This window comes from Canis aureus, chromosome 12, assembly GCF_053574225.1.
Source record: "Canis aureus isolate CA01 chromosome 12, VMU_Caureus_v.1.0, whole genome shotgun sequence".
NCBI lineage: Eukaryota > Metazoa > Chordata > Mammalia > Carnivora > Canidae > Canis > Canis aureus.
In genome coordinates this window covers 43,959,036-43,980,338 of record NC_135622.1, presented here as the reverse complement: position 1 = coordinate 43,980,338, position 21,303 = coordinate 43,959,036, and the positions used below count along the sequence as shown (strand labels likewise).

Sequence of the window (21,303 nt, the reverse complement as noted above, 5' to 3'; positions counted from 1 at the left end):
AGATGTTCGGTAAAGCCCAAGTGCAGTTGTAACGTGGGCAGGATCCAATCCAGCGCTCCTGCGGGTTAGATGCGACGATGTGTATAACTATTGCTTACGTGTGATTATTACATGTCTGCGTTGCAAAAATCTTGCCCATGATCCTACTATACTCTGCTGCATGAACGTCTTGAATTCCGGTCGATCCTCGGGTCAGCGGCCAGCCCAGAGAAGCCTGTAAGGCAAAGGGAAGAGGAGCGGCAGCAGGCGGGGGATTAGCTCAAATGGTAGAGCGCTCGCTTAGCATGCGAGAGGTAGCGGGATCGATGCCCGCATCCTCCACTCAGGTTTTTGCCCCGTGCATCAGAGGATCGCTGAACGGCGGGAGATCAGCGGACCCAGGAAGGTGTTTTGTGATACACAGAGGAACACGGTGCTCGATGATTAGCTTCGCACGCTGTCCCTTAATTTTGCAGGTGAGTCTTTTACAACTTATTTCCCGGTCACTTTGTGTTTTTCTCCTCCCGGCGGGCAGGCGGTTAACCGTCTTCCGAGAAGATGCGATGGAACCCTCCGGCCCAATCTGCCGGCCGAGCCCCCAAGCGCCACTGGCTCAGGTACCCGCTAACGTGCGAGGGAACCCCCGCGCGCTGACCAATGGCAGCGAGCCTTACTGGGCGGGTAGCCAGCTGCACCCACGGCCAATAGGCGAGGGACTTCTTGTTTCCTGGCAGAGCGGGGTCCCGGCACCGCGGCGCTCGGGTTTTGTTTGGGTCCTGGGTGGAGGACCCGGGTGCCGGGGCCCGAGGTGGCGCCTCGCTAGCGGGAGAGGGAGCGGGATCGCCGGCCCCGAGAGAGGTGAGGGGCGCTGCGTGGAGCGCGGGCCCCGCCGGCCGCGGCCCCGCCCCCTTGTCAGCCCCTTTCAGCCCGGAGCCCCTCTGGAATGCCACCCCGCCCCGCCCCGCCCCGCGCCCCGCGCCCCAGCCTCCCCGGCCCCACCCCCACCCCCACCCCGCCCCCACGCCCGCGGCCGCGGCCCTGGCCCCCGGTGCTCCCCGCCTCGAGTGTGAGTCTGTCTCGCCCCTCCGTGCCCCCGAGCCCCACCCTGCCCTGGGCGAGCTCGGTCAGTGTGAAGCGAGGGTGTGTCGGGGTCGCGGGGCGAGAACTCACCCGTTGCCCCCAAGTGGGTCTCGGCCAGCCGCTTTTCTAGGGGTGCTCAACACCCATCATTCACCCACAGCTACTGCCCTCGTAGCTTTTTCAGGGACTCCGGGGCTCTGCAGGGCGGGAGGGGGCTAGAAACAGACCCATGCCCTAACTGGAATTGAGCTACGGTCTCCAGGTGAGCAGGTGCCTTCCGCCCGGTTTCTTTTGTCTTGGCAGAGGCCGCCGTTCTCTAGTTTTCTTCCATAATAGGCATAAGGTAGTAACAAAAGAAAAGAAAGAACCAGCCCTTCCAGGGCTCAGGGGAGCAACAGACCAAATGCCTGGTCAGTACTTGTGAGGATGGAGTGGAGAGACTTGGAACTTGGTTCTCTCCGCTCCACGCTGCTGGAGAGCAAGGAGCCATTCTAGGAACCAGAGATCCAGAAAGGCCCAACTTTCAAGATGGCCATTGGTTATGGTGGGTGTATCTGGGCTAGGTTTGGAAAATCTGACCTCTCTAATACTATTCTCTAACCTTCGGGCTGCAAAAAGCTTCGAATCTAGCATTTCTCAACATAGTTAAGCCACTGAGTAGTTCATTTTGGAACAGCCAAGCTGTAGTAAAATGGGGTCCTTTTAGGTCAGTTATAACCCTTAGCGTGAGGACAGAAAAGTGGTTTCTCTTAGCCTTTGCTGGAAGGCCACGTCTCCCTTTTCTGAGGTGGAAAGAGCCTCTTGCTTTTCAGGGCACTCCCTAAGAACAGCTTTATTGGGAGACCCAAAACACTTGTTTTCATTTTTCTTCCTTCTCCTTCCTACGCCACCCCCCATTTTCCCCCAGCTCTCAGGGCCAGAGTGGGCAGGAGGATGCTTTCCCAGCCTCACCATGGAGCTGCGCTGTGGGGGATTGCTGTTCAGTTCTCGCTTTGATTCAGGGAACCTAGCCCACGTGGAGAAGGTGGAATCTGTGTCTAGCGATGGGGAAGGAGGAGCAGGTGGGGGGGCATCAGCTCCCATCAGCAGCATTGCCTCTTCCCCTGACTATGAGTTCAACGTGTGGACCCGACCAGACTGTGCTGAAACAGAATTTGAGAATGGGAACAGGTAAGAAGAAAGCAGTAAAGGGTGGAAGGAGGAAAAAAGAGGGGATGTCATGTCCCCCCAACTCCATGCTCAGTTAGCTCTCTTACAGCTTACACCATCGCTACCCTCCCTCTCCCTACACTCCTTCTCTCCTTGCCTCCTCCTTAACTGAACAGGCCTTCCCCAATTTCGTTTGCTCTAGCTGTCCCACATATCCTCACTCCAAACCTCAGTCTACAGTAACCCGTTTCTCCTCCTCTGGCCCTCAGGTCTTGGTTCTACTTCAGTGTCCGGGGAGGAACTCCAGGGAAACTCATCAAGATCAACATTATGAACATGAATAAGCAAAGCAAGCTGTATTCCCAGGGCATGGCTCCCTTCGTGCGCACACTGCCCACCCGGCCGCGCTGGGAACGCATTCGAGATCGGCCCACCTTCGAGGTAAGTTCTCCATGAGGAGGACAGGCAGACTGGGGTGCTAAAAGTAGAGGAGGGAAAGGAAAGAGGAGTGAGCCTCGATACGGAGTACCAGCCAGACGGCACACCAGGTTTTGGTATCTGCTGGAGTCCAAGATAAGCCCCTGCCTCAGGAAGCCTAGAAGGAGCCAACTGTCATATGGAAAGTCCCAGAGGGAGGGAAATTGGTCACTGTGCTGAGGGTGTAAGATCAGTTCCTGGTGATCCCAGTGGGATCTTCGTTCTCACACCAATGGCCTCTCCCTCTTCCTTCTCTGCTTCTCAGATGACAGAGACGCAGTTTGTGTTATCCTTTGTACACCGTTTCGTGGAGGGCCGTGGGGCCACCACCTTCTTCGCCTTCTGCTACCCCTTCTCCTATAGTGACTGCCAGGATTTGCTAAACCAGCTAGACCAGCGCTTTCTGGAGAACCACCCTACCCATAGCAGGTGCCGACCCCATCCTTACTCATGCCATACAGTCCTAGACCAGACAGCACCTCTACTACTTCTGGAACTTTCCCCAGGAGCCCTAAAACAAAACATCACCAGTTCTATTTTCTGTACAGAATGTGGGACTTTGGGTACCTTTGACAAATATGTATATGACCTTGATCTCACCATATCACTATCTACATTCTACTCATCCACCTGCCCAGTTCAAGCCTCTTAATATCCCAGCTCCCATCAGCTATCCAGAACTCAGCACTGCCATTGCTCAGCACACCTTTCTTTCTGTCCCAACAGAGGACAAGCCCTTGTTACACAAAGTGATCTATCATAGGGAGCCATAAACTGGGGAAAAAACAATAAGTTCATCCTGTCCTGTATTCTGCATTCTAGCAACGCAGAATCCTCAGCTTCATTTAACATCACAAGGGACTATAAGGTCCCAAAGGGTAGGGTAAAAGACCAGATCCTACAAAGCCTAGGCTGGTGATAAAGCTCACCTCATTAGGACTTTAGGGACTTCTCCTGGCTTAATGATTTTTGTCCCCACAGCCCCCTGGATACCATCTATTACCATCGGGAGATCCTTTGCTATTCTCTGGATGGACTTCGTGTAGATCTGCTAACGATCACTTCCTGCCATGGGCTTCAAGAAGATCGAGAGCCCCGCCTAGAGCAGCTATTTCCTGATACCGGCACCCCCCGACCATTCTGTTTCACAGGCAAGAGGGTGAGTGTGAATAGCCTAAAGATAGTACCTTGGCCTTTCCTTAGCTTCAGACCCTGCTGATAGCTTAAGGCCATGTTATCTCTGGGTATCCTTAGTCTGCTTTGGGAGGCAAGCATGGCCGCTTCTACTCCACTTGCAGACTCAGCCAGCTGGAAATCCAGTGGCTATTCCTGCCCGCCCCTGCCTCCCCTCAGCCCAGAGTATCCTGTTAGAGTGGACCTATAGAGTAACTGGCCTAATGACCGCTCTCCTCTCCACCTCAGATATTCTTCTTAAGCAGTAGGGTACACCCTGGGGAGACTCCATCTAGCTTTGTCTTCAATGGCTTTCTGGACTTCATCCTTCGACCTGATGACCCCCGGGCTCAAACCCTGCGTCGCCTCTTTGTCTTTAAGCTGATTCCCATGTTGAACCCTGATGGTGTGGTCCGGGGCCACTACCGGTAAGAAGCCTCCCCAGCCCGTCAGGATTGTTCCCAGCCCTCCTCGTGTCCTCTATCTCAGTGAAATACTGTCAGCCTCTTCTTTAACTTCTTTTGTATTCCCAATCTTCTTGCATCCAAACAAGGACAAGCCCATCTCGTTGTCCAGGGACCAGAGAAGGAATGTGGCACATGAGGAACTCTCTGGAAGGAGTAGAATTAGAATAACTGCAGGTTCACCTGCATAGAGGGAGCTGTGCTTAGGTCTCTAGGGGAGGGGTGACAGCAGATCAAGGAGAGGGCCTGTCCTCAATTCTTTCCTTCCTAATGCAACCTGAGCCTCATTCTGTAAGTTGGTCTACCATGGCCCCCGTTTCATCCACTCTCACGTCTCCCCCCTGGCCCATCTGGCTCGACCCTGCTCTAGTCCCTGTCTTCCTACAGCACAGACTCACGTGGAGTGAATCTGAACCGTCAGTACCTGAAGCCTGATGCGGTCCTGCACCCAGCCATTTATGGGGCCAAAGCTGTGCTTCTCTACCACCACGTGCACTCCCGTCTGAACCCCCCGAGTCCCTCTGAGCACCAGCACAGTCCTCAGCTCCCTCCTGATGCTCACCTTTCCGACCTCGAGAAGGCCAACAATCTCCAAAACGAAGGTCACCTTGGCCATGCATCTGATGGGGACAACCCTGAAGCCTGGACACAGACCAAGCCAGCAGAGCAGAAGCCCAGCGGTGTGTGGATTATGCCACAACAGTCTGCTGAGCTTGAGCAGCCAGCCCCCGACACCATCCCCCCTAAAGAGAGTGGTGTCGCTTACTATGTGGACCTGCACGGACATGCATCCAAAAGGGGCTGCTTCATGTATGGAAACAACTTTAGTGATGAGAGCACCCAGGTAGGGGGTCCACAGAGTATCATGTGAGTGTGGGGATTGTTGCACGTCAAGAGATAAAGGTTAGGCCACGGACAGAGGGAAGGTGGCCTTTTGGCAGGAAGGCCTGCGGCTGCAAGAGGTATTCTTGCCTCTGAACAAGCTTCAAAGGGCAAAGAAGGGATGGCAGTGGGGCTTTGTGTCTCAGGTATTACATCATGACCTCTGAACGAAGGTCAAGCTATCAGTGCTGTAGTCTTTATTCTAGAGTTTAGGAAACCAGGGGAAAAGGAAAAAATTTGCACTATTGGAGAGAAGAAGCTAAGGGCTTAAAAGGAGGTGGACTTGTACCTTTCCAACACCTGGAAATAACATCAGGCATACAGTGAGAATTCCAAGAACACTGCCGACTGCCAGTGGCTGTAATGGTATCCACCGTGGGTTTAGTCACATGGTCCCCAGCTTGCCATCTCTTCCTTGCCCATTTCTTCCTTCTGTCCATCTCTCCTGAGTTGCCTTTTTCCTCCCCCAAACAGGTGGAAAATATGCTGTATCCAAAGCTCATCTCCTTGAACTCAGCACACTTCGACTTCCAGGGCTGCAATTTCTCAGAGAAGAACATGTATGCCCGAGACCGCAGAGATGGCCAGTCTAAGGAGGGAAGTGGCCGAGTTGCAATCTACAAAGCCTCAGGGATAATCCACAGGTTGGCTGGAAGCTGGGATGCAGCTGATGAAGCCCCTTCCCTAAGGAAAACAACACCCAGTCTGGACTGTCTGAAGAGCAGGGGTGTAGCCCAAGCCTTCTCAAAAGCCAGGCTTGCCATTAGCATCACTGTCCTTAGTCTGGGACTCTGGTCTTTTGGGGACTTCCTGGGTATGTGATAACAGTGCTGAGGCTAGGGCTTAGCATTTTGTTTGTATGCATTTTTTTTTTCCAAGCGATTACTTCTTAGACCACCTAGGCTGTCCCCCATGGATGGTTCTGTTCTGACTCTGTCCAGGCAGGACACTAATAAAGTCTCTGTGTCTTAGCTACACACTTGAATGCAACTACAACACGGGGCGCTCCGTGAACAGCATCCCTGCCGCCTGCCATGACAACGGGCGTGCCAGCCCCCCTCCCCCGCCGGCCTTCCCCTCCAGATACACTGTGGAGCTGTTCGAGCAGGTATGGATACGTGGGGTGCGTGGTGAAAGGGGGAACCTCCAAGGCCAGAAGGGCATTTACTCCTGTGGCCTGACTCCAGTCCTCTGAAGAGAGGCTCCCCACCTGTCACCATCTCACCACTGAGTAACGTTCTTCAGCTAATCTAAGGGGCAGGCCTGGACCGTACGGTACTGAGAGGACAAGCAGGCACTATTTCTCACCCTATACCACAGAGAACCCCCAGCACATCTGAGTCAGATTCTTTGCCTCTGAGCTTATCTTCCTGCTTCCTGGGCTTACAAGCATCACCTCTACACTGGCCTTGACCTCTGGGGTCCTGGGGCACACAAGAAAGGTAGAAAGAGCTGCAGGTTATAGAAGAGATGGAAACGGCTTCTCCTGCTGGGAGTACCCCTTCCTGGTACCAGCCAGAAAACCTACCTGCTCTTGCCCAAAACGAGCAGTAGTCCAGGAAGCAGCTTTCGCTCTGCTGAGATAAACAGCACTGGCACAAAAATGTAGGTTACCCACTGAGAACAATGGAGGCCTGGCCTGGCCTTCTCTTCCGCTGCGACCCACCCCAGCACCGCGGCCTGGGGCGGGAGCCCGGACACTGAGCCATGTGGGACTCCCCACAGGTGGGACGAGCTATGGCCATTGCAGCTCTGGACATGGCCGAATGCAATCCGTGGCCCCGAATCATACTGTCAGAGCATAGCAGCCTCACGAACCTCCGTGCCTGGATGCTGAAACACGTGCGCAGCAGCCGTGGCCTGAGCAGCACTGTGAACGTGAGTGTCAGCAAGAGGAGAGGCTCTCGCACGCCACCCAAAAGTACCAAGTAAGACCCGCAGGGCGGGAGGAGGAAAGGGTAGGAAAGTGGAACAGGGCTCTAGAGCAAGGAGTTCCAAGGAATATTTTCAGAGTAAATTATAATTGGTAAGATTAATGCATTTTTTTTTTGAAACTGGGATCCTCTTCCCTTTTACCTCAAGCGACATACTTCCTAGGCATCTGAAAACCAGGTCAGGGGATTCCTGCTCCAGAGCCCTGCACAGAATTAAATCTAATTGCGATGGAGGTGGGGGCGGGTCTTGGCTTCCAGCGGTTGGGAGTGACGACAGGTCCAAGGGCTGACACTGAAGGAATAAGGTGGGGAGCTCACCGAGAGTTAAAGCTGCCCAGAGAGCCCCATAGCTCTTAGAACGCTTTCTGCAGAACAGGTATGTGTGAACAAGGGCTCTGAGGCATTCTGAGATCAGCTGGTATGCCCCAGGTTAGACACTATCATGGACACAAATTTCTCCCTTCTCCCTTGCAGTGAGTCCCTATGCTTATTACCCCAGGGGTGAAGCTTTACTGAGCATCAGACCATGGGGAAAGCCTTGGGACACAACCTCCCTGGCCCAGGGTTAACTGGCATCTGCTTCTTTGCAGCGGCTTGCCTGTTTCCTGCTCTGAAAATCCCTTGAGCCGAGCACGCAGTTTTAGCACTGGCACAAGTGCTGGTGGCAGCAGCAGCAGCCAACAGAACTCTCCACAGATGAAGAACTCCCCCAGCTTTCCTTTTCATGGCAGTCGGCCTACAGGGCTGCCAGGTCTGGGCTCTAGCACTCAAAAGGTCAGCCACCGGGTGCTGGGCCCCGTCAGAGGTAAGCCAGTCTGGGAGCCCCTGCAACAGGTGTTCAGTTGTTTGGGGCACTGCTGGGGGAAGTGAGAGCTTGAAGATATACGCTTGGCTGGGACCAAGGGGTGAATCAATAAAATTAGTTTATAGCAGAACCTGCAGCCTCTCCTGCGACCTTGGTGTTCCCTGCGCCATGAGCTCCAGCTCCAGAGCAGTACTGTGCATAGCCCAGGCGGGAGTCCTGGGCACCCGGGCTTTGGCACATGCTGGGGAGCAGGGGGATCCCCAGGGACAAAACACAAGCTGAAGTAGGGCCACATTCCAGTGCAGAGCCTCCACATCAGGGATGGTGCCAAGGCTGTCTTGTAGGGAGCAGTATAAGGAAATGTCCTCACACTGCAGACTGCAGCGATATAGAGCCGGAGACCCCGATTCAAGGTCTCTCTGGGATGAAACTGTTCCTGGCTTCAGAGCCTACTCAGCGGTATGAGGATTCCAGCTCTTCCACAGAAAAATGGAACAACTACAGACAGCTTCTGTTTGAGGCTTACAAAGCAACAGTCTGGCCTCATCCAGCAGTGGCCACAGCCACTCAACTGGGTATCAGTACCCCTAGGCCTGGCTTGAGGACACCCTGCCTGATAAGAGATTCTGGGTTCAAATGTGTAACAGAAACAGGTGGGCCTTAGGGGAAAAGAAGAGGAAGGACTATGGAACCATTCCTTGGGAGTGACTCTGACTTTGGTGCAGCGAGATCATTGTAGTGCCACTTCTAGAACACTAACTCCCAAGTCAGTATTGTACATGGCCTCTAGGCTGGAGAAATCCTGCAAGAACATGGAGGTTTTTGTAAGCTGGAGCTAAGAGTCCTGCAGGGTCTTCAGGCTGCACTTGTCCTCATTAGCACTTCCCCTGGTACAGACCAGAAGCACACATTGGGCCAGTGGGCGTGGCAATCTGACTGCACTGGTTAGAGCAGCCACAGGGGAGAGAGCAGTGGTCCTGAGCATCGTTGACCAGGAAGACGTTTTAGCCCTGATAAGCAACGCAGTTACCCCCACGTATGTTCCAAGCCCCATTCCTTGAGATTCTCCCCACCATGGGGAGAGGATGCTTTTGTCCACTGTGTTTGAAGGACAGTATGAAAGAATAATGCCCTGTATTTAAATAGCATTAAACAGTGAACAAAACAGTATTACGTATATATTTCATTTGATCCTCACAAGGACCTGTGGTATGGATGGTGTTTCCATTTTTCTGGTGAGAAAACAGAGGCTGTGGAAGGGTCACTTGTCCAGGATTTCACAGCTATCAGTAGCTGAGTTATTCATACTTTTTACTATTCAAACTTCCTCTAATTTCTTGTCCTTTTTTCTTTTTTTTCTTTTTTGTCAATCTCTCATATCTCTCTACTCATAGTTCCTGGTAAGGAATGTCAGCATCCTAAATTCCCCTTCCCTGACTACAAAAGAGAAATAGGAAAGAGTCCTCTCCAAGTCCAGGTCCTCACCGGAGGACTCTAGGCAGTTTTTAATCAGTATTTTATTATCAGCTCCACCCCCACCCCAATGCAGAGTGCTGTATGAAGCTCCTTCAGTGAGGGACATGTATTCGTGTCTTTTTTACTTCCCCCAAATAGCTAAGAGAAAGTGGCATATTTGGGACTAAGTATTTCCTTACAGGAAACAGACCCAAGACAGTATACAGAACAGAGAAGCACACACTCATTATAACATGGGACTTGAGGAGCCACCATCCTAGATAAACTCAAAAGTAATCAGGCAAAGAGCATTCAGTTGAGAAATGGTTTTGAAGAATGTGTGGTAGTATACAGCCTGATAAAAACATTCCAGAGATGAGAATGGTAGCCAGGACCAGCACTGCTACATAGGACAAGAAGCAAATATACCTAGCTGGCTCAAAGGGCCAAGCCCTTCAAGCACAGAAAGTAGGTGAAGAGAGGTAGGAGGAAGAAGTTGAAATGTCTTGAAAACAAAGATGATGAGTTAAGACATACTGCAATGATTGTGTGCTTCAGAGGATGATGGGAACAAAAGATTTATGGAAGAGCAGCCTGTGAACTCTATGTATCAGGTAGGCAGGGGGAGGGGAATCCTCACCATAGTTCATATATGAGATGACTAATGGCTGTACCAGGGACGGGCAAGGAGGTGAATATATGTATCAGAAATAGAGGCGGCAAGGTTCAATGATGGTGGAAGAAGGGCCAACTAAAAGCTTCAAGGCTACAGGCCAAAGGAAAGAATCATGGTGATGTTAGGACATTGGAAATAAAGTGCTGAGGCTTATCTATTTTTTAAGGATTTTATTTATTCCTGAGAGACACAGAGAGAGGCAGAGACATAGGCAAAGGGAGAAGCAGGCTCCCTGTGGGGAGCCTGATGTGGGACTTAGTCCCAGGACCCCAGGATCACAACCTGAGCCAAAGGCAGACACTCAGCCACTGAGCCACCCAGGTGCCCCTAGGTTTATCTATTTTAGACATGCTTGGATGTCGTGGGCTTTCTATATGGAGATATCCTGCAGGCAGAAAAATCAGCCTGCAGAAAAGGTTGGATCTAGGCATCATCAACAAACTCAAGTAAAGCTAGTGATAAGCAATGTCCCCCCAGGTCAGTGAGCCAAGAAGCAGAAAAAAAGAGCTGGCTTGAATAAGAGACACGTGGGGACTTGGGTAAATATTTGTAAGACCTGACAAACTATGTGTCTAAAGTCATAGAGGGTTGGAAAGGGGGTTACTAATGATACCAAACAGGAATACTGTAAGAAGGTGAAAGGTCAGAGTGCTGGAATCTTGACTTCAGGTGCTACAATTTTTGCTGCTTCAATTCCTACAATCCCTAATAGGACTCCAAAAAAGACTAGCCCTGGCTTAGGATAGGGACCTGCGATGCAGACTGTATTTGGACTTGGCATCTTCAACCAACCCTCAGAAAAACAACTTTGTCCAGTTGATCAGTCTTGTAGCTTTACACTATTTCCTGGTTCAACATATCCGGCTCTTTAGCCCCTGCCACACCCAGGCACTGTGTCTTCTAAGATAGGAAGAACACAACTCCCGTTATCTCTGAGACCTAACTATAAAGCAGCTATACTTTCCAAACCCAAAATTGAGATTGTGACTTAACAAAAATTTTTTTCTGACTTGTAAACTAGTATATTTTTTTCCACTAATGTATAAAAATAATATCACACTTAACTATACATTTAATTCATGACTGTCCTTTATTGGCTAAAACAGAGGGTGAGACTGGGCTATCCAGAAAATTTCCGAAAAGATCTAAGCAGCCAGAAGCTTAAGGTAGAGGTTCAGGAGACTAGTCTCATCATCTCAGGCCCTATCCTCAAAGCTGGAGAGTGGCATTTTAGAAGGCCAACGTATAAGGGAACTCCAGGTGAACGGGAATATTCCTGGGACAGTAGGCTGCAAGAGACTCCGATGAAGCCTTGACCCCCACCACCCTCTGACCGCAGAGACAGGAGCTTCTTTACCTAGTTCCCCCAGCTGCACAACAGGTCCTGAGCAGCAACCTTCCTGGCTCTGCAGTCAGGCTTCCATCCAGCAGGAGCTAGCAGCAGCTCTTGCTGCAGAAGAGGGCAAGGGCAAAGGAATAGCTAGTCCAATGACTGAGTCAGGGAAGCCAAAAGCCCCTAAGATACTGGTACAAAAGGAGACACAAACAGAGCTCGAAGGCAGGCATGCTGGAGAGAGAGTAGCTAAGTCAGCCAGCTTCTCCTAGCAGTTATGCAGGGCATAGGATGAAGGTGAGGCCAGTGGGTCGCCCAAGGATCAGGGTCAGGCCAAGGCCTTCTCAGATCGTGCACCCCAGGTACTTTATTCTCGTCCTGGCCCTGGATTCAGGCCAAGTCTCACTCAATAACTGAAACTGGCCTACCTGGCGAGATCCTGGTATAAACGACAAGGGATGACGTCAAAGTGGAGGCCATCAGTTGGCATCCTACCACCGCCACTGTCCTCCCTCTCAGCTCTGGCACATCCACTGTAGTTACTAGAACTCTTCCCTGGCCGCCTCCATGCCGTGGCTCAGCTGCCAGGCCACTCTTGGCAGAGCAGCTCAAGTCCCACCGTGGAGTGGAAGTTCCTTTGAAAAGTGACTCAGAGGACATAGGAAGAATGCCTTGAGCACCATCACTAGTTTCATGGGAGAGAGCAGATTAAAGCTTATTTGAGGGCAGGTAATGTCTCCTAACATGTTTATTCCCTTAGCACCTAGCACTTATTAAATGATCAATAAATATATGTTGAATGAATAAAAGGCAAGAAGCAGGGGGCCAAATAAATACTTATCTCACCTTTCCACCCTTCAGAGAGCATAAATCAGGTCTGTGATCATCCCAGCAATTCGGGAAGATCTAAGGTGCTACACGTAGGGACAGTTCCAAAGATGTCTCAGGATGATGATGCAAGACCCAGGCCCAAGCCAGAAAAACCACTCTTCTAAGTCATGAGACTTTTAGAATATTGATTCTGACTCCTGCACCAGTGAGGGCAGTCTGCCTCTACCTCAGACCTTCACCCTAGAACTATTCCAAAATGGAATCTCTAGCTGATTACAATAAAGTACAGTCTCACAACCTCTGGAAGCAAAGCTGATTCACATATCACTGCACTCAGCCTTAAGCTACTGACTCTTTACCTTAGAACCAAGAAATAAAACAGAGCTAGGGCTCCTCCCTTAAACAGTCTCGAGGACTGAGTAGGCCTGGATTATACCAGGGACAAAAGTCAAAACATGAGAAATTAGGCTGTGTGCTCACATTGCCAAATTTACAGGCAGGCCCGGCCAGGTTTTAAGACAGTCTAAGTGTGGGTTAAAATGCTATCTTTAAATACCTTATTCTTTCAAAATTAGGCCTCTCTCCTAAACCAGACTGGTCTCCCTTCCTTAAACTCTCATTAGGGGCAGGATTCTTGAGTTGTATCCATAGTATCTTTCCCAGAATACCTACATTCAGGCGGACATTTTTTACATCACGCCTGTTTTGCTTCATTAACTTCTAGAGCGCTACTCAGTTCTTGCTACAACCTACAAATGTTCCAAAAACTTCCACTTGCTTTCTTACTTGCCCTCTTTCTTACCTTTCCTGGGTGGGTGAGGCTTCATCCTTTAACATAATTTCAGCATACTTCTGTGTATAGGTATTCCTCAGACCCTCTAGAAACCCACATTTCCATCCAGTTCACGTTCATTTCTGCCTATTATGCGCTGTCATTTGGACATTATCCTAATTATCACTGTTTTACTAAAGAATTACCCAGGTCTGGGTTCTACATTATTTCTCAGTCATTGGTGGTGATTAGAGACTTCAGGTTGCCTGAAGCCATGAATCTCTGACTTCTCTTGTCCTTCACTGCTATGTCACCTCTTATTAGCACCGTACAGTCTGTTTATTGTTGTGGTTTGTTTATTATTGATGTAAAGTTGACAGGTCTGGTTATTTTGACTCTTGGCTCTACTTTTGACTCTTGACTCAGCATCTCAACAAACTTTTCAGAGCCAAAATAGCTTCTCTCCTAAAATCTCTTTCTTTCTTCTGTTCCTTATTCATTTCAGTATCAATCTTTAAAAATCCGGTTGGGGATTTCCAAAAAGTAGCCTTGTCACTGCTAGCTACTGCACAGTATAGCTGGACAAGATGGTTATTGTCACCTACTTTCTGAATTAGAGGTATTTTCTGTCCAATACATGTTGCTTTGTTGGGGGCCACCTGGCATCCTGGGACCTCCACTGAATTCAGCTCCATGAAGGTTAACAGCTCATCTGGTCTGAGAGCAATTGGCATCTGTTGTCCCTCTGTGATGAGGAAGGGCCTGCCAAACCTGAAAGCCTCCCTACCCCATCCAGCCACCATCTGCTCTCAGAGCTTGTGGCAGTGAGACTTTAGCCACAAGATATGAACCAGAGAGAGCTGCCACACAGGTTATAAGCATATGTCCTTAAACTCAGAGAGATTCTTGAGTCAGCCTGTGGCCTACAGTGGGTATTTGCTATTCAGGACTTTACTAAAGTCTCTAGTTCTCTAGGCAGAATTTTGTAGGCACCAGGACATATAGACTGGAAAAGACAAAGTCTCTATCCTCAAGAGGTTCAAGCTCCAAGTAGAATACTACTTAAGATTTATTGAGTACTACTTCTAGGCACTATCATAACTACTTTACATGTACTAACTTATTTCATTAAGGAAACAAAAACCATAAAACAATTACTACCCAAGTGAACCAAGGACAATGAAGGGGGGAGAACAGTTCATTCTACCTGTGATGGTAAAGGAGGTTTCACAGAGGTGACATCTGAGATGGGACGTGTAAAGTTTGACTAGAAGAGGGGACAGACATTGCAGATGAGCCACACAACTAGCAGCCATGGAGCTACAGTGGAAGGTATGAAGGATCAAGTCAGCATCCTACCAATGATGGGTTCACTGAATCCACAATGGATGGAGCCATGTTAAAGGCCAAAGGCCATGTTAAAATGAAAAGGTTGAGAATTTATCCTTTAAAAGACCTTCGGGGGGATCCCTGGGTGGCGCAGCGGTTTGGCGCCTGCCTTTGGCCCAGGGCGCGATCCTGGAGACCTGGGATCGAATCCCACATCGGGCTCCCGGTGCATGGAGCCTGCTTCTCCCTCTGCCTGTGTCTCTGCGCCTCTCTCTCTCTCTCTGTGACTATCATAAATAAATTTAAAAAAAAAAAAAAAAAAAAAAAAAAAAAAAAAAAAGACCTTCGGTATCTCCCCTTTCCCTGAAACCAAATGATTTTTCATTCAGGCACCTGTGAGAAAGATGGATTGTAAAAGGAAAGAGGTAGGGCAACCAGCAGGAATTTTTTTTTCCCTAAAAGCCTGAATGAGAGATAAAGACCTCTTTCTGGACACTGGCCATGGCAAGGGAGAATGAAGAAGAAATCCAAGCAAAGGCAGAGGTGGTGTTGTCCAGATTTGGTTAAACACAAATCTAAATGTAAGCAAGGAGTCAAAAGATGAACAAGGTTTCTAGTTCATTTTTCACCAAGATAAGAACAGAAGAAAGGATGGGAGAAAATGAGTTTTGCTGGAGTCATGAGAGATTACCTAGTAGAAATGCCAGTAGACCTCTGACCTTTCCAGGGAAAGGGCCAGAAAGCAGTTTGGGAGTTTAGAGTATACCAGAGCAGGAGGGGACCAAGGGTAGACTGGGCTGAGGCAGAGGGGTGGGGGCGGGGGCACACTGGCATTTGGGGACAGGAAGAGATGAAGAGGGGCAATTAAGAGGCAGGAGAACCTAGAGGAGCTATGTTTCAGAAGCCAAGCTCAGGGAGTTCTCTGCCAGAAGAATGAACTGGCAAGTGAGTAGGCTGGTTAGCCACAAGGAGGTGGGTAAGAGCTGGCTGTGGCCTGGATAACTGGGATAAATGTCAGAGGTCTTTCTACCCATCTTAGATTTACTTCTGAAGTGGGGTGCTGGTATGAGGACAAGCTTGAGAGCCGATATCCTCTGAGCAGGGGCCCCAGCAGGGCAGTGGAGTGCCAGGGCCTCATCTATTTGCCCTTTTATCTCCTGTGTCCCTTCTGCTCAGAGCCCCGAAGCCAGGACAGGAGACGGCGGCAGCAGCCACTGACCCATCGCCCTACTTCAAGCAGCCTGGCCCCATCCCCAAATCCTGCTAGCTTTAGCCCGGTCTCCTCACACAGCATGGGCTCCTGTCTGCTGCCCAGCTCACTCAGCATATCAGGTCTGTACCCACTGCCACCAAAATCTAGGTTGACCAGCCTCCTTCCTTCCCTAGCACCAAGGGTATAGACCAGTCTCTCTACGAGGCTTAAATCAGTCCCTTCAGCTCCTTTGCTACCTGACCTGGACATCTTTCTTGACTTGATGTAAGGTGGCCCTCTGCACACCAGGAGCATCAGTTAGCCTCCTGGATTATCCTAAACCCCTAAAGCACCTATGTCCTTGTACAGGAAGCTGGAACTGTCTTTGAATAATAAAATAATAGTTACCATTTCTTGAGTGTCTACTATGTGGCAGGCACTGCTCTAAGCACATTACCTCACTTAATCCTCATTTTCAAAGTTGAACAACCTGACTACCTGCTACTTTGAGCTTCCTGACTCCAGGAGTTGGGCAACATTAGACAAAACAGAAGAACGAAAAAAGGCATAGGCCTTTCACCTGTCGTCACGGCAAATGCTGTGTAACCATATCATCCACATAAAACCTAGGCTGCCTGGTCTCCTTTTAAGTTATACCCCTAGCTGTGTAAAGGACTGGATAGGAATGAGACATAAGACTCCAGTCCAACATCCTCTAATTCCCTCAGAGCCTGCTACTCCCAACCTGTCAACTGTCTTCAATGGGTAGCCCTCAATCCACCAGTCTTGGGTACTAATATGATCCTTAAACACTCATTTGGATGGGATAGGCTCTAAGGTCTATAAATTCACAGAGAAGTTCAGCCCTGTGGGCTCTGATTCAAGCTCCAAGTTGCTACTACAGCCCTTGGACCAGACTAGAGCATGCCATGCTCTCAACCAGGGGCCCTTTTACCCACTAGGGAACATGTGGCAAGGTCTGAAAGACATGTCTGGTTGTTTTGATGGGGACAGGGCAGGAGAAGATATGCTATCTAGCGGGTTGAGGCCAGGAAGGCTGCTAAACATTCAACAATGCACAAGACAGCCGCCCACAATAAAGAATTATCCAGCCCAAATGTCAATATTGCCAGGACTGAGAGACCCTGATCTAGAGGAAGTTACCTCTCCTTTTCCACAGTCCACTACCCATGATAGCAGTTTCCTTTGTTTCCTAGGGAGCAGCTGCTCATTCATGTCCTCAGGGGACAAGCCAGAGGCTGTCATGGTGATTGGGAAAGGGCTGCTGGGACCTCGGATCCCCTGTATCAGGACACGATTGCAGGTAACATCTTTGGGTCTTCCCCAGCCCCCAGCAAAACAACTCTGGCAGAGCCTAGCAAGGCACTGTTCATCTGGGTAGTGGGAGGGAAAATGCTCAGCACTGCTTTACAACCTCTCCCCTCAACCATATCAGAAAGCTACCTTGCTGCCTGAGTGCCTCTGTCTGTCCAGTGTCCCCAGTCCCTTCAGCCAGGTCTCTTGCTTCCACCCATGTCCCTGCCAGATATAACCCAACCTCAGCCTGCTAGCTTTGGCTCTGCCTGCCCCTGCCCTTAGCTTCTCCTCTCTTTCTGCCCAGACCTGCCCGAGGCGAGTTCCCGCCAGGAGGGGTCCCGGATTCCCCAGGTAACACATCTGGTTGCTGCTCCTAAGAACAGCTGTGCCACCAACTCCAATTCAGTCCAGATCCCCAAGCTAAATTGGCTTAAGCTGGGTAGAGGCAGAGGCCGGATGGGTGAAGCCTAAGCTGCTCTGGCAGGGGCTGAGGGACACAAGGCTCTGAGGGAGCATCTACCGATTCTCCAACCTCTTTCCATACACTGCTTCTCTGTCTAGCCAAATGTTAGCCATGATACAGCTGTGGAGATTAAATGATGGATCTTCTGCCTCCCCTACTTAAGTAAGACTTGGAGTGAATAGTCAGACTGTCGACACTTATACTACACTCTTACCCATGGAAATTCTAGAAGGAAACTCAGAAGCAAAACAGTTAAAGGAAGAATACAGCCTCTTAGCCCACCCCCTATCCATACAGGCTAGGCCCAGGTTGGGCCGGGGCTCACCGCCGACTTGCAGAGGGATGAGCGGCTCTGCGGGCCCCACATCCCCTATACCCCGGACCAGGGAGAGCAGTGAGCCGGAGCCGGGACCCCACTCTGCACCAGGGTGAGCACCCGGGTCCAGTCCCTCACCCCACCTCACTTCTGTCCCTTTACTCCCATTTCTGCCATTCAGGTTAATTTTCTTCCTTCCCTACACCCTCTAACCCCCCAAAGACTAAAGGTACTTTCGTTAAGAATCTCGTCCCTGATTTTTTTTTTTCCCATCATGGCCTGTCTTCACTCCAGCGGACAAGAAAACAACTTCTTGTTAGGGCCTAAGGCCTAGGAGCTGGCTCATTCCAGCATCAGCCCACTGTGCAGTACTCAATCTCTCTATCCTTACCCATCTCATCTCTCCCATCCCCTGGCAAACAGACCAAAAGAGGGGCAGAGTTTTCACAACCCTGATTCCTCTCTCTTCTCTGTTGCAGGCTGCCTCAGACTGGGCCCCCACGGCCCCGCTCTGCCCCTGCCTTTTCTATTTCCTGTAGTCTATCTGACTCCCAGTCCCGGATTTGTTACAGCGGGGGGCCCTTGGCCCAACCTGAGGTTTGTTTTGTCCCTAAATCTCCTCCACTCACTGTCTCCCCCCGGGTCTGATGCCTCAACCTTGATGTCCAGGATATAGCCCCAAGATGGGGAACGCAGTGAGGAATGTGCTAGTCCCCTCCCTCAGCTGTTGATTCCATGTGACAACCATAACTTCTTGGATGCCAGCCACGCTGTTCTGAGGCATCGCAGAGCATCACCTTGAGACAGGACAAAGCAGGAACCTGCTACCCCATCCCCCCCACAGCACAAGATTTTGGGACCACAAAAAATATATATCTATATTTTTATATTGGGGGTAGGGAGTAGAAAAGAAAGCTCCTATACTGGGCCCTACTCAGTGGCAGCTTCTTGTTCCATAGGGTTAAGGAAGACTTTGAGGAAATAAAAGTTGTTTGGAAAAATCCAGGTGTAGTTGCTTTGTATGTTGTGATGGGTAGAGGGATGAAGTGAAGTGGGAAGGCCCCTCATACCCTCCATCTTGCCTCAGACTATGTCCTGGAACCCTAGAAAAGAGGGGGAAAGACCCAAGGTAAGGAAAATACTGCAACTTTCCTCTGGAGAAATCCTTCAGGCATCAACTCCCATCCAGCCTGTTCCCCCTTTACATTTCAGACCCACACTTAAGGCTCCCCCACACCCCCGCCTCTCTCTAGGACTTGGGTCTACAGTAGCCAACCCGTCACTCAGTGCCTCTTGCCCCAGAATCTCCATCTTTACAACCACACACACACACACACACGCACATTCTGCCTAAATAAAAGCCTAAACAACCTTAGAGAAGTGAGGGCTACTTAAGGGAAGAGCCCTAATCCTCATACTTGGATAGACAGCATCCTCAGCACCTTTATTTCTACTGGTGTCAGTGCCTCCTTGTATCCAAACCCCAACTTGGGCATCAGGGTACCATGAAGACGGGGGCTGAGAAGGATTAGGAAACTCGCCCCCGTTCTAGCAGGGAGCAGTTTAACGGGTAGAGGGCAGGGCACTGAAAGGCACTCCCTACCGTGTGCGGATAAGGGGGCTCAGTTCTGGACTGTATCATGCTTGGCCCGACACTTTCTGATTTGAAGTTTCGAACCCTGCAGGCCCTGGCGCGGCCTCGCCACTCCACTCTCCGGGGGCTGGGCGCTACTGCCCCGGACCGTTACCTGGGGCGGAGAAAGCGCCACTTTCATTCCTGCTTCTTGGGATTGTTGACGGCCACGTAGTGATAGAGAACGACAAGCAGGAAGAGCGACACGCCCAGCATGTTGGCGAAGATGGCGAGCTGCACGTCTGTGATCATCCTGCGAAGAAGAGGAGGGGCTGAGCCTGAAGCCGGCGCACTCCTCGCCCAGGCCGGGGCCCGTCCTCGCCCCCAGGACCAGCCACCGCCAAGGCGCCGTGGAGCGCGCTTGCGTGCCTCTCACCTGACCGGCTGGGCTCCCGGCGACGCGGTCTGCGCAGTAGCTCGAGGTAAGAGTCCCGGCCCGGAAGTTGGTAGCGCGAGCGCAAGCCCAAACCAGGCACTTCCGGCTGTGCCGCTCGGCCGGAACGGGCTCTCTAGCCCCGCCGTCTCGCCTGCTCCCCGCGGCGCATCGCAAGGGGCGGGGCCAGGGGCGGGGCCGCGGAGGGACGGCCCGCCGTAGGGGGCGGGCGAGCCGTGGACGCGCGTCTAGGGCCCGCGGAGCGCAGCTGGCCACAGCTGGCTGCAGCTGGCGCGGCAGGGGACGCAGCCGGCCAGTGGCGGCCTCCCCGGAGCCCAGCGGCCGGCTAGGGCGAGGGTGCGGCGGCGTGGCCGCGTGAGACGCTCGGCCCGACCCCCTTCCTGCCCTGGCCCCCCGCGCCGCTGCCCACCCTCCGCTTCCCGGCTCGGCCCAGCCAGGTGCTTCCTTTGGGCCCTGCCCTCAGGGTCCCCTCCCTGACTCCCGCAGCGGAGAGGGGGGTGAGAGGAGGTGCAGACGGGAGAGAGCTGGGGCGGCTGGGTGCTCCTCTCCTCGGTGCGCCCCTTTTTGCCCCCACATCCGCCAAGTGGAACGATCCCGCCTGTGATCTGACCGGTGCCTCCCTAACTCGGGCTCGCTCCCTCCACCCCACCCCCGGAGGTGGGCGTCGGAAATAGGGCGGACCCTCCGGGAATCAAAACCCAAACCGTGGGACTTGAGCCAAGTGGGAAATCACCCCCCGGATGGCAGGGAGGGAGGGGCAAGGGGGGAAGGGCTGGGACGAGCCAGAGGGGTTGTGGGTTCTGAGCAGAGTGGATCGCTGGGGAGAAAGAAAACTCTGGGTAGATGTCTGAGGGTCTCTGGTGAGGGGAGAAGTATTGGAGCTCTACAGCCCTCTGCCCCAGGGAGATCCTACTCCCCCCCCCGCCCCCCCTCACTGCTTACTTTCCCTCAGCTTCACCATAAAAGGGAACGGCACGGAGCCAGGCTGGGGCCGGGGGCTGGGCTGTTGCTCTGGAGCTGTCAGGGGTAATGGAAGCCAGTTGCTTTGCGGTAGAGGGGGGCCAGGGCTCAGGGGACGCCTCTGCTTCTCTGAGCCAAGGACAACTACAGGAGCTGCTATGGGACTGGAACAGCTGGGGCAGGGGACTGTCTTGCTGCCTGTGTGCACCATGAGCTAGGGGTGCACTAGCCCAGAGCTGGCTTCCCTGGCCTGACACCATCAACAGTTTGTCCATGCTCCAGCCCAGAGACTTCTAAGCTCAGTCTCAGCAGTCTGTAATCCCCCGGCCTCCCCCATTTCACCCCCTAGCCTCCACCCAGTATTTCCCAGAAGTTTCCTATTTAGAATCCCAAGCCCATGTCCCCTCCACACAATAGTGAAACCCCAGTCGTGTACTTCCTCATGTCCCTCACAGAGTGGTATGTCTGTTCCCAGCTCTGCTCTGGGAGAATGAGGGTCTAGGTCTTAAAGGATTACACACTTTATGCTTTGTGGCTCCTGGAAATTTGAAGCAGATCCAATTCCAACCAGACACTTAGATCTACTGTTAAGACAGGACTAGACCCCTGGAAAGTAGGCTTTCTAGACTGCAAATGACAGGGGAGGCCTTGGAAGTGCTTCAGATTTCCAAGGCTGTCCTGAAACCAAC

General features: G+C 51.6%; 2 protein-coding genes and 1 non-coding gene across 13 annotated transcripts; 2 read left to right on the top strand and 1 right to left on the bottom strand.

Annotated features, from left to right (window-relative positions):
- The first annotated feature begins 248 nt into the window (after positions 1-248).
- TRNAA-AGC (transfer RNA alanine (anticodon AGC)) lies at positions 249-321 on the top strand. Its single transcript has one exon. It is a non-coding gene; the product is annotated as a tRNA-Ala (tRNA).
- On the top strand, positions 310-18,630 carry AGBL5 (AGBL carboxypeptidase 5). 11 transcript variants are annotated; one of them, XM_077843788.1, is made up of 16 exons: positions 314-455; positions 1,967-2,229; positions 2,478-2,649; positions 2,951-3,114; positions 3,667-3,844; positions 4,108-4,286; positions 4,710-5,166; positions 5,679-5,848; positions 6,177-6,312; positions 6,930-7,132; positions 7,729-7,943; positions 15,516-15,671; positions 16,749-16,855; positions 17,153-17,199; positions 17,609-17,739; positions 18,107-18,246. In XM_077843788.1, exons 1-15 carry the CDS (start codon positions 420-422, stop codon positions 17,655-17,657), a joined length of 2,532 nt encoding a protein of 843 aa, XP_077699914.1. In that variant the 5' UTR covers positions 314-419; the 3' UTR covers positions 17,658-17,739; positions 18,107-18,246. The 11 variants fall into 11 exon arrangements, with proteins under 11 accessions (XP_077699912.1, XP_077699911.1, XP_077699913.1 ...); XM_077843786.1 differs by lacking the exon at positions 17,153-17,199 and having other exon boundaries at positions 310-455; positions 4,240-4,286; positions 18,107-18,630; XM_077843785.1 differs by lacking the exon at positions 17,153-17,199 and having other exon boundaries at positions 313-455; positions 18,107-18,630.
- Positions 18,479-19,793, bottom strand: OST4 (oligosaccharyltransferase complex subunit 4, non-catalytic). The gene is made up of 3 exons (XM_077843808.1): positions 19,637-19,793; positions 19,376-19,513; positions 18,479-18,730 (listed from the first exon to the last, which is right to left on the bottom strand). Exon 2 carries the CDS (start codon positions 19,510-19,512, stop codon positions 19,399-19,401), a length of 114 nt encoding a protein of 37 aa, XP_077699934.1. The 5' UTR covers position 19,513; positions 19,637-19,793; the 3' UTR covers positions 18,479-18,730; positions 19,376-19,398.
- Between the last annotated feature and the right edge of the window lie 1,510 nt (positions 19,794-21,303).

Bases quoted from the DNA above. Each gene is read 5' to 3' on its own strand.
- AGBL5 (XM_077843785.1), top strand. From the start codon at position 420: ATGATTAGCTTCGCACGCTGTCCCTTAATTTTGCAG. The intron at 5,167-5,678 runs GTAGGGGGTCCA...TCCCCCAAACAG, and splicing joins TTAGTGATGAGAGCACCCAG to GTGGAAAATATGCTGTATCC. The intron at 16,856-17,608 runs GTAACATCTTTG...CTATCCATACAG, and splicing joins GTATCAGGACACGATTGCAG to GCTAGGCCCAGGTTGGGCCG.
- OST4 (XM_077843808.1), bottom strand. From the start codon at position 19,512: ATGATCACAGACGTGCAGCTCGCCATCTTCGCCAACATGCTGGGCGTG.